The sequence below is a fragment of the Canis lupus genome, chromosome 2 (assembly GCF_048164855.1).
Source record: "Canis lupus baileyi chromosome 2, mCanLup2.hap1, whole genome shotgun sequence".
Classification (NCBI taxonomy): domain Eukaryota; kingdom Metazoa; phylum Chordata; class Mammalia; order Carnivora; family Canidae; genus Canis; species Canis lupus.
Window position 1 is genome coordinate 5,642,316 of NC_132839.1, and position 12,206 is coordinate 5,654,521.

A 12,206-nucleotide genomic window follows, 5' to 3' on the forward strand; every position below is an offset into this window, starting at 1 on the left:
GCTTCACTGCGCATGCTTTCTTGTGTGGTCTGGTTTCACCGCGGTATGACTTTTTTTTTTTTTCTTTTTTTTTTAACTGTTAAATCCTGTGTGTGGTATCCGTTTTGTATATCGGCATCCGTGGTTTAGTTTTTCACCATGTTTTTTTTTCCCCATCATCCTTCGTGATGCTTTTATTTTTGAAGTACACAGCAGTTGCTAACTTGTTGTTTCTTAGACTGTTGTACGTGCACAGCAAATGGGAACAATATTGGCATGTCGGATACATGCCATTGATTGTAAAAACAGTCTCTACATAAATTAAAGGAGAAAATAGAGAGAAAGAAAAAAAAGAAATGGGAGTTTAAGGGCGTCTTCACTAACATATTTGGCTGTTATCTCTATTTTTGTTATAGATAGCTGTATGAAAACTATAGGTGTTCATGATCGTGTTTTCGATGTTAACGACAAAGTAGAAAATTCATTAGAACCAGCAGGTTAGTATGCTTAGAGACTCTCTTTTAACAAATGCATCTCTCTCTGGTGCTTCCGTACTTTTTTTCCTTTCTTCTTCTCCGCATGTTTGCATGGTATAGTTGCTCTGCTTTTGCTCATTGCTAGCAATGCTAATATTACTTATACTCTACCTCATTCCTCCAGTATCTTTGTCTAATGCATGTTAGATAAAATATGACCTTTCTTTTTTTGGACGTGGGTTTGATATAATACAGTATCCTAATATAGAAGCCCCAGCAGAATGCTAAAAATCTCACTGCTTTTTACCATACCCTCCGAGCATGCCGGTGCATCACCGTGAATAGTGATGGATCTGTTTTTCCTAGAAGACAGGAAAAAAAATTCTATCGTATGCGCTTAAAAAAAATTTTTTTTTAATGTTCCGTCCAAATTCTGTGGATAAAAAGAATTAGGACCATCGCCCCAGACAGCAGCTAGCTCCACATATGTGATTTTCCCCATTCTCATGCATCCTTGCACTGACCTAAAGACCTTTATTACATCCCAGATATTATGCGTGCTGCTGGTATCAGGAGTAGTGTGATCACGTTGCCCAACACCACCAATTCGCACACTTGTTACTCCCACGTGCGTAGGGCAGTCTGTCTGGCCAAGTGTGATCCTTGAGTGCTGAGGCAAAATAAGTATTGAGGATGAAGTGTTTGCTGCTGCTACCCTCCAGGCACCCCGAACCTTCCCGTCGCTGAACACACGTTACGACCCACACAAGCGCTCCTCATTTACACTCTAGGGACTGTGGATGAGGCGGCCCTGTGTACCACGCACTTGGGGCACAGACTCACCTCGACTGGTCCCGAGGGATGGGAGGTCCTCATCCCACGCCCTGAGCACTGTGCCGTGATGCCCCTTTCCCCCTCCTTCCTGAGCTTTCCTCTCTTGGCCCTACCTGCTTAAGATCTTGATCGGTTTCCTTCCCCAACTCCCGCTACCATCTCCAAACTTAAGGGAATTAAAATTATCTCTTCGTCACAGAAAGATGTGAGCCCTACCCCCCTCCCACCTATGTGAACAGAATCCTTTTTATTTTCCCCCGTGGATCTATAGTAGCACTTCTCTTTTTTTATGGTCCTAAAAATTAAAGGGTTGTGAAGTCCACTTTATCTTTTGGGTGTTGCTGCTAGGACACAGTCGGTGAGCCTTAGGGAAACTTACCCTGAGTAGGTGCGGAGCCCCAGGACGGATGTAAAGGAGCTTTCACATTGCAAGTGACAGGAAGGGTTAGGGTTCCCCCCGCCAAGCGTTCTGTTTTTTTCCTAAGGTCGGTGTCCTACAATAAAGCTCAGAGGGGATGCCTGGGTAGCCCAGCGGTTGAGCACCTGCCTTTGGCCCAGGGCCTGAGCCCAGGGTCTGGGATCGAGTCCCACATCGGGCTCCTTGTGGGTAGCCTGCTTCTCCCTCTGCCTGTGTCTCTGCCTCTCATGAAATATAAATAAAATCTTTAAAAAAAAACAAAAAACAATAAAACTCTGAGAGGCCTTCTTGGCTCCCCAGGGGTCAGTTAGCTGCTTTGGAAAGTTGCAAGGAATAAGTGCTTGACGTGGAGATGTTTTCATTGTGTCCTGGAAATCGGGGAGCATTACTGTGGCTTTTCAAGGTCCCAGGCTCCTCCCAAGCTTGAGGATTTGGTCCATCCTAGGATCTGTGAGCCCCGGATGGGCTCTCTGCTGAGGACCACGGGGTCTACGCTCTCCCCCTTGGGAATGGAGGCTTGCCCGGGGCCACATCACTAGTTAGAGACTGATCCAGGTTTGACAGTCAAATGTCTCAACTGCCGTTCCAAAGTGAGTAGAAAAAGTAGGCTTCTCTTACCGTCAGTGGACACGTAGATCCTCATGAAGAGAACTTTACTTTATTGGATTTGTTAATAAGTCACATGTGGAATGACGGACAGAGTGAGGCATGTCGTAGACATAAGTCATCCCAAAATAGGATTTTTTGGTGCACGTCGTGGTAGGAGGTAGGCATATCTTTCAAAAAAAAAAAATCTTTTTTCCAGGTAAATTCCGTTGCCTATCAAGAAAGCGAGAGGCTATTTAGAGACAACAGACTGCAGGTTTTTCTCTGGTCATCAAGGGAGAGACCCTGACGACTATTCTGGCCTTAGGAAAATTACCTTTGAATTCAACTCATGACAGAGTGCAAGCGATTAAGATGCATCCATACGTGAACATATTTCACTGTCCTGGGGAAATAGGCTCTTTTTCACTGAGCATTTAAAATCCGCCATGGTTCCCAAATCGACACACGTAGAACTGATGGAAGTTTGCAGGGACGTCTGATGGAACGTGGGGTGTGTGTGTGTGTGTGTGTGTGTGTTTGTGCCGGGGAGTGGAAATGGAGGCGCCCCTGCGTAGTCCAGTCAGGTCCAGACTGTATCTCTAAGGGCTTTCGTGGGAGCATCCGTACTAATAAAAGTAAGCCAGGCCTGAGCTAGCATCCCTGGCTGCAGGAATCCAAGAATAAATCCAAGTCCCTGGTCTTCGCGTGACAAACTTGAGGCCAACTTAGGGCTCTGCACCAGCACGGTGGGCGGCTGAGTGTGCACCAGACTTGACGAATCCGGGAGGCCCGAGAGGACCCCACTGCATGTTCTCGGCAATGTGTACTAACTCACCTGTCCTTGGAATGCGTCTGTTTCGTTTGCCTGCATACTCTGCCTGCCAGCTTCCTAGCATCAGGGCCACAGGATGACGTCAGGGCAGACATACGCCGCACAACATGCCCCCCCGCACATGGCTGGTGCTCTCCCTCTGAACCACTGAAAGCCTCGTACTGCGGGATCCTGGAGGCAGGCGGCAAGGCTCGATGTGGTCTCTGAGGAGGAGTGTTTCCTTCTCTCGAGCCACGCGTACCATCGTGAGTGTTAGAAATTGTCTGATGGTCAGAGGTCATTTCCACTGGGATAGGTTTTGCATATGAACTCTTCCCGGGGAATTCTGAAATTGCTCAGGTGTACCTTAAAAGGACACCAGCGGCTCATTTTTGCTTCTCAGGGGCCACGGAATCTTCCAGCACTCAGGCCCTGTTATAGTCAAAGGATGCTCTGTAGGATCCTGAGCCCGGCGCGGTACGGTTCGGAGAGCAGAGGAGAACTGTGTTGCCCCTAATGGGACAGATCTCCCCCCACCCCCCACTTTGAAGGCAAGACAGTACTTACTGGGTCGGGTGCTTAGGAGAGGGTTCCCCGTCCCTCGTCCATGAGCAGAACACTGAGAAGTACGTGGAACCTCCTGCTTTACTTGTAAAGGGGGGCTCAGCAGTTGGGCAGCTGCCTTTGGCCCAGGGCGTGATCCTGGAGTCCTGGGATCGAGTCCTGCATCGGGCTCCTGCATGGAGCCTGCTTTTCCCTCTGCCTGTGTCTCTGCCTCTCTCTCTCTCTCTCTCTCTGTCTCTCATGAATAAATAAATCTATAAATCTTAAAAAAAAAAAAAAAAAAAGCTTTCCTTCTCTCAGTGTCCCCCAAAGTCACTGCCCCCGCCTTGTGCCGCCTGGAATGATGGCTAGCCCTTTGCTGAGCACCCTGGAAGGACAAGGCGGGGGGCAGGGGGACAGATCTCCTTCCAGTTCACACTGGGTGTGTGGTTATTGGCGCCAGATCGCTCTCAGTACACATCCAAACTTTCCAAGGATGGGGAGTGGGTGATTTGGTAGTAAAATTAAGAGGGAGGAGAACCCAAGAGCCACTGGAAGTTCAGGTGTATAAATATAACGGTTTTTTCAGAATGAAATCTGGAAGCCTCGGGGTTCATGGTTTTTATGAATTAAACCTGAAGTCCTCTCCTACTCCGAGTGACACCATACTGATGCTCTCAAGGTGATTTGGATCTGAATTGCAGGGCTGTTCGGGGTATGATGTCTGAGTCCTGGTAGCTCCAGATTTGACATATTTGCGAGGCTGAAGATCAGAGAGGAGTCCACAAGTAGTGGGCACCATGTGGGGCTTTCTGCATTGTCCTCTGCGTCCGTCTAACGTCACCTTGTCACTTCCTGACCTCCCCTAGTCTTTTGAGCCGAGAGCCACTCCATCCAGGGTTGCTTCGGGGAGGGGAGCAGATGGGACGGGGACGCAGCGGCTTCCACACAAGGACAGGCTAAAGGGAAAAGGGCGACTTGGGGGCGGGAGCTCACCCTGGAGCAGACAGAGGGCCCCGCTCACGCTGCGGGTGGGTGCAGTGAGCAGAACCCGCCTGCCTGTGCCCACCTGAGGCAGGGGCCGGGCCGCGGCCCAGGGAGTGGTCACTTTGGGGCAGAGAATAGGGAGCGTGAGGACGTGCAGTGAGAAAGCAAGCATTCTCACTGCGACGTGTGGCGTGAAGCTAGCAATGAGCTTGGACTCGGGGGTCCAGGCCGGGGCTCCTCGTGGGCCTTGCAGGCCTCGTCGGGGTGCTCCGACTGTTGGGGTCCAGGAGATGGAGAAGCCTCCCTGGAGGCTCACTCGTGTCCACCCGACTGACCGCTGAGCGAATACAAGACGGGCTCTGAGCTTTGACGGGAAGGGCCACCCCAGTGCTGACATGACGCCGCCAGTGAACCCCCGCCCTTGGCCCCATGAGCGCGCGTGGTTGGAAAGCATTAAGCCAGAGGAAGGGAGCAGACGGGCGGCAGCCCCCGGTCCGTGTTGCCAAGGTCAGCCAGCCGGCCACGCGGACCCCGAAGGCCGGCAAAGTCAGGCAGCCCGTGGGACCCTCCGGAGTGTCCCAGAGACATAAAGGCAGTTTACGCCTCACTTAATCCCGTTGCGTGTAGAGGAGAATTTGCATCCACGCCGATAATTTATGTGCCAAGCTTCAACCCGATAAAAATAGAGATAGTCAAGTTCAAGGAACTGAGCCCTGGAGGTCCCAGGGCCCCTAACAGAAGTAGGGCCATCGCGGGTCCCCAGTCGTAGGCAAACTAGCAGACACCGCTTGGTGGGTTTGGTGGGCATTATGTACAGTTCCTCGAAAATGCAGTTTGGGCAAGAAAAATGTATCAGGTACATAAAATGTGGTCTCGGCATTTAATTTTTCTTATCTGGACATGCACGCAGGTAACCAGCCACCAGGCCTCCGACACTAACCCTAGGGAACGGCTAAGAGAGGGGGCCGGGCAGCCTGTCCTCCACTAACGTGCCATCTAACTACCCACCCTGCACCCCCAAATCCCACTTGCTTCTTGGGCAGAAGAGGAACGTTGGGCTCGCTCTCAGCTCTGGGCGAGCGTGTGCCCTGGCAAAGCCAAGCCAGCCGTGTACCCCAGGTGACAGGACGTGGACAGCCTCGTCCCCTCGGCCTCCTGGGGGACTGACCTCAGCAGCGCTGTACAGGCCCACTCTTCTCGCTCTTCCCTTGTCTGCTGCAAATTCCGAGCGATGGCGCGGACCCGAGGGTCACCGGTGGCCCGACCAGGCCCTGCCCGGCCGCAGAGGGCGGCTGCGGGAGGGCCCCCGGGCCGTGGGTCTCACCGGGCCCTGTGCTTTGTGCCCCACAGATGACACCGTGCACGAGTCCGCCGAGCCGTCCCGCGGGGAGAACGCGGCCCAGACGCCGAGGATCCCCAGCTGCCTCCTGGCCGTCCTCCTCTTCCTCCTGGCCGTGCTCTTGACCTTATAGCACCACCGCTGCCACCTGAGCAGCAGGGCCTTGGACACCGGAGACCCACCTGACTGCTCATCCTAAGAAGGGACTGGTTATTGGGTTTGGGGTTTTGGGTTTTGTTTTTTGGGTTTTTTTTTTTTTTTTTTTGGGCAGATGTCAGATTTTTGTTTTCTTTCTTTCGGCCTGAATTCTAAGCGACAACTGGGGGCCAGCAGGGGCTCAAGTGGTTGCTGCTTCCCCCGCCCCCCCCCCGCCCCGCCCTCTCCCATCCCTTCCAAATTAAATGGACTCCAGATGAAAATGCCAAATTGTCATAGTGACAGCAGCGGTCGTCAGCTCGTGTGCACTCTCCCCTAAGAGCCCCGGCGACAGGCCCGTGGCGAGGAGCAGTGGTGGCAGGTGCGGCCAGCACGGGCCAGGCCCGGGGCTGCTCTCCCCGCGGTCCGCAGCCTTCTCCTCCAGGACCAGGGGATGGTCGTGCGGGGCTCGGGTCACCAGGTCGAGTCCGGGGGGTTCAGACGAGACCCGAGATCACACCCTTTCCTCTAGGAGTAGGACAACGAACAGGCTTCTCCGAGGTTGAGACACTGGGCTTCTTGTTTTTTGGGGGTTTTTTTGTTTTGTTGTTGTTGTTCTTGGGGGGGTTGTTTTGTTTTTTACATGACTGTCTTAAAGCATTCTTGACAGCAAAACTTGTGCTCCGTGAAAGAAGCCTTTTTTTTTTTTTTCCCTTTTTTAGAAAGCAGGTCGGGTGCGGGAATGCTAGCACAGAGCAAGGGTGAAAACAGAGACAACTAGGTTTGGTGGGGGTGTGTACGTGTGAGTGCCTCTGATTTTTTTTTTTTTTTTTTTTTTTTTTGGTGACTGGGCAATGCACAGCAGATTTCTTTTTTATTTTTTCCTTTAAATACAGATCACCATGGTGCTACAATCTTTTTTTTTTTTTTTAAGAAACTCAAAAGAGGCATTTTTATGAATAAAGTGACCTTCCCCAAGGCTGACAAGCCAGGGTTGATGAGTGTATAATGGAATAGCTTTGGATGCTCCTCTGGGGGACAATATGTACCGAGGAGAGGAGGTCAGCGGCCAGAGGAGATGTGATGTGGCTTTGCTGGAGCGCCAGTGTGCTGTGGCCTTTCCCCGACTCCCACCCTAGCACCCACGTTTTGCTCCACACTCCACAGCTACAGGGGCTCGCACACGCGCCCCTGCTACCAGGAGAGTCAGTCAGCACTACTTGGGAGGGCTAAAGGGAAATTTGGAATAAAAAATTCCAAAGTTTGGAATAAAAAAAAAAAAGTTCAAGTGTTGATTTTATATTCTTTCCCTTCCTGACACAGCCTGAAGCGTAGGGGGAACATGTGTTTATCTGTGGGAGATAAACAAGATGGAGTCCCAAAGACTTTAACAAAATATTTTTTTAAAGATCCACTAGAATAGAAAATACATTATTTAGATATACTTTATGCTGAGAGTGAGTATATATGCTTGTCCTATTTAAACTTGTGAGAAAAAAAAAAGTGGTATCCCTTGATACATTTAGAGACTAGGGGGCTATCTTGTTTCGTTGTGGGGTGGGGCGGAAGGAGCGTAGACGCAGGGTGACCCTGGTTGAGGAGTCCTGGCCCGGCCGACGGGGGCCGTTTCCAGCGGCCGAGCGTGGGGGCTACTGCTGGTGAGGCTGCCACAAGCTCTGAACCCCAAGGCCTAGGCAGGAGAAGTGTCGGACCAACGGAAAAGCAGCCTAGCCTTTTTACTGTTGCACGACACGTCACTAGGAACCATGCCTTTCAAAACCGAACAAAAGAAACCAATAAATAAATGCAATGATGATGTAATATATGAGAAAATGGGAAGCATTCCAGCAAAATGAGGCTTTTTTAAAATATATATATGTGTGTGTGTGTGTGTGTTTCTTAAAATGTCTATATGAAAAAGGAGAGGGGTCAGATTGTGGATATACTTCATGAATGGGAATTTGCTACGAATTGTGAGTAGTTCTGAATTAGGGGAGAAAAAAAACAAAACAAACCTGTGTGAATGAAAGGCAGCTGTAAAGGTCCTTGCACCCTGGAGAGTTGTACACATGTTGAAATGTAATCTGGGCTTACCTGATTCCTTTGGAATGGATGTTACCGCTGGGTCTGTTCACACTTGGAACCGTGGGAGTGGGCTTGCCGGCCACTCGGCCGCCCCCGACACCGGGAACTTCTCTGGAGTGGCACAGTCTTGTCACAGAAGGCAGCCACCATTTCACGGGAACAAAAGTTCACAGCATTGGATTCTTTTTTTTTTTTTTCCTTTAACTCTGTGCTCAGTACTCTCAGTGATATCCAGTAATACTTTTTTTTTTTTTTTAATTACTAGTTACAGGCTTGTTGGTCCAGTGGGATTTGAGTGGGGGAAGGGGGGGAGGGTGCCTCCCTGAAATGGATCAATAGTCGGAACCAAAATAATACTGCATGTTCTAGAACCACAAGGAAATCAAACGATCCTATAAGGATTCCAGTTAGTCATAACTACATTAGCAGTGCTGGTTTCATTTATAGAAATGGTGACTTCTGTGGTTTGGTAGCATTTGTCTCTAACAAATGATAAAGTAATCACTCATGGCCCTCTCTGCCACTGTCTTTCATTTTTCACGGTGAAATTAGACGCCCCCCCCCGCCCGCCTTTACTTCATTATGCCACTACAAATTAAGTTTAAAAAAAAAAAAAAAAAAAGGCAAGACTATCCACCCCACTAGACAGTGTGCTTCTCTACCTTTAAGTGATAATAATCGTAGGTAACGCTTGCCACGGAGTTTCCAAGACCATGATCGGTATATCAGACAGTTTTCATCTTGTCCAGAAAGTGCTGGTGGCCTTTTATGGTGGTGTTACAACCCTCTGGGGGCTTAGGAGGATGTCGATGCAATTTTGTAGCAGCTTTTAATTTAAAAACACAACTCAAAAAAGTCAAGGGGCCGCCTTAGCTGCCTCTCAGCCCCAGTAAAGTCAAACCCCAGCGACCTTTGCCCCCGGTTGCCAAGGGCTTTGCAACATGAAGCAGGGAAATAAGGATCTGTCTGTTTAGTGGATACCGTGTATCCTTTAATAGACCAGGTAACAGTTCGTGTTAGTTTAGACTATTGTTTTTGTACTGTACTTTCTTGGGTGGCAGAGGAAAGAAAACATTAAAAAAAAACAAAAAAAAACAAAAAACAAAAAAAAAATGAACTAAAAAAAAACTGCGTTCCTTAAATTCTGTATTATTAGCGACCTCTGTTGTATATAGTGTTTGATAATAAAGTATTAATTTGATTCTTATGTCTTTTGTAAGTGAGAACAATAGTCTTTCAGGATCCAAAACATGCATCGAGGCTTTGAAACATCCGCTGTGTGGGTAGCTGAGAAGAGTCACAGGTGGCTGAGACGCTCCATCCAGGACTCACGTGCGGTCACCGCCCTCCCGGCCCTAAGACTCCACCATCTTGGGAGCTGGAACAACATGACTTTTTTGATCCATATTTTATCCTCAGTGTTTTCCAAAGTCCCATATGTTGGAGCCCTGTGGTGGTTTTCCTCCCCCCGCGTGTTGGTTTCAAAAGGCCTAGGGAACTCCCCACCAGTCCTGTACTTTGGTTTTCTGTTTGTGGTGGTTTCCATAGACTGGCTCATTTGTCCTCAGGAGGAGTGGCCCAAGCACGGGAAGGGTTTCAAGCCCCCCCAGGGCAGGTTACGTGGGGGCTGCTTCCCTCTGCCATTGTGAAAGGAAGAGGCGCATGGTACCTGGGGATTTTCAGGGACTTTGTTTTTCTCTGGTGCCTTAGCAACGGCAGCAGCCATTCTTAGCAGTTTACCCCAAAATTAATGAAACCGTTTAAACCCCCCTCCATTCATTGCTCTCAGAGCTGTGGCCAGTTGTTTTTCTTTTGAAAACCACCTTCACCGGCACCCTCCGTTTGCCTACCACCAACCCCCTTTTTATTTCTTATGTTTATATTTTTGTCTCTTGCCTTCCTCCCACGTTTTATTTTTTTCATCAGAACCGTGAATGGGCAGGTCTGTCTCTGGTTTGGCATCACTGAGTTTTTTCCATGCATTTGCCCAAGAGCCGCTCGGACGTGAGACAAATCTCCCTGCAATGGGCTTGCTCCCATTGTCTGTACAGTTTAATAGATGCTGGCATGTTGGAGGTTACCCATGAGTCAAAAATCCACTTTCCATGCTTACTCTTGACACCCCATTGAAGCCACTCATTGTGTGTGCGTCTGGGTGTGAAGTCCAGCTCCGTGTGGTCCTGTGCTTGTACTGCCCTGCTTTACAGTTCCTTTGCACTTACTCATCGAGTGCTGTTTTGAAATGCTGACATTATATAAACGTTAAAAAAAAATGTAAGAAAAAAAAACACACACACAAACCAACCCATACAATCTGTATTTGTATATACACGTGTCCGTACAAGTATACCTAAATAAAAATTAAAGATTTTCATCATTTTAATTGGAGCCCTCCTTCTACTTCTTTGTTCCTTGCATGACGCCTTTATTTCAGGGGCTACTTAACATTCTGCTGATTTTTCAAAAACTTTGTGGATTAAAATAAACAAACAAAAAAAACCTTTGTGGATAGAAAAAATATACGTACGAGAGAAGGCCTGAGAAGCTCAAAGAACGCAGGGTTAGCAAATGGCCCAGTTGTCTAGGCACCTTCCAGTTATTCTGATGAGGAAATCTTGAGTTTCAAGCCTCATCTCTGTATTTGGGCCTTAAAGCAGGCCCTGCCTCCTAAAACTGCTGAAATACGAGAGCTAAGTGCAAAATTATGTTCTTTCACTTTGTGTAGCTTTCCACCCTATCAAGATAAAGACAAAATAAGCATTTTCCCCACAAATACCCCATACCTCAGAGAGAAATAATGACAGTAATAACCACCGCTTCAGTACAGCACTGAAGCGCAGTGCTCACTCTCAGGGAAGACTTACACTTACCAGTGTGTAACCTTGGGCAAGTCATACAGTATCTTTGGGACTCCGTTTCCTTACCACTATGTAGTAGAGTCAGAGAAATGATTTGGTTTTCTTAAGTATTGCCCTTGCTGGGCACCGCAAAGCCCATTTGGCATCTGAGTCATGTGAGAGTCTGTCTCTGATGATGACATTACTATAAGCACAATCTGAAAAAATCATCTATGGAGGGGGGTAGCATCAAATATCTGACATAATAGACACCTAATGCATTTCAAGACGTGGCTTTAATTATACCATGTTAACATTAAACTCATTGAAAGCTTTTTATTATACTTAATTATTTGACAGGGCACTAAACACTAATTATAACTTACCGTAACCTTTCTTTGCTAATGAAGAATGACAGCTTTACAGAATGAGGAACGACTTACATTAAAAAAAGAAAAACAAAAACAACAACAACAAAAACCGGTGTACCGGACTGCCTATGTGATATTTTCAAACCAGAACAGCATTACGTGGTCATTATCATCTTCACCTTCATCATCAAAAGCATTTAAGTGCTCATGACATTGTGTTCAGTGCTGTGCAGAATGAAGCTGATGTTTACAATGTGTACTTGCAAAGCTCACCAAAGGCGGACGTTGTGTGTAAGCCTAGCGTAGGAACTATTTACAGAGGAAATCTAAAATTCAAACGTTTATATCGTGCATAAGTAAGAGGGATTGGGATTTTGAGATTAAGAAACTTAGAGCGAAAGTAAATCATCTTCACAAATAGTCAAAATGGGGTTAGGAGCTTCTTACAAAACCAAGAGCACTTGGTAAGTTAGGAGCTCCTGGGGCCCTTCGGAGGATGGCAAGTGCACAGAGTTGAGTCGTCACTGTAGCCAAAAGGGTGACCGTGGGCCTGAGGAAACGGGCCAGCTGGGGCGCATCCCCCCAGCAGATCCTGACGGGGAGGGACCAGGGCCATCACCACAGTGCCTCCGAAAGGAGGGGATGAGGGACAGAAGCCAATTTCAGCTGCTGCCTTGGGCAGGTGCACGCTGCCCAGACCTGAGACCGGCTCTACACCAAACCATGAGGCATCTCAGAGCTCAGCCAAAGGGAAGGGTGCGGCCATCACCCCCAAGGCAAAGGATAAAGTGCAGAACGTGCAA

General features: G+C 48.4%; 1 protein-coding gene across 6 annotated transcripts in view; it reads left to right on the forward strand.

The window, feature by feature from the left end:
- The window catches only part of EFNA5 (ephrin A5), a 280,181-nt gene extending 269,603 nt beyond the window's left edge, over positions 1–10,578 (forward strand). For 4 of the 6 annotated variants that reach the window (XM_072788483.1, XM_072788495.1, XM_072788488.1 and 1 more), the window contains 2 exons: positions 396–476; positions 5,987–10,578. In XM_072788483.1, the coding sequence (XP_072644584.1) occupies positions 396–476; positions 5,987–6,108 (203 nt within the window). In that variant the 3' untranslated portion in view covers positions 6,109–10,578. The remainder of the gene's footprint in view (positions 1–395; positions 477–5,986) is intronic. The other 2 variants (XM_072788510.1, XM_072788516.1) reach the window with 1 other exon arrangement.
- Positions 10,579–12,206: the final 1,628 nt, after the last annotated feature.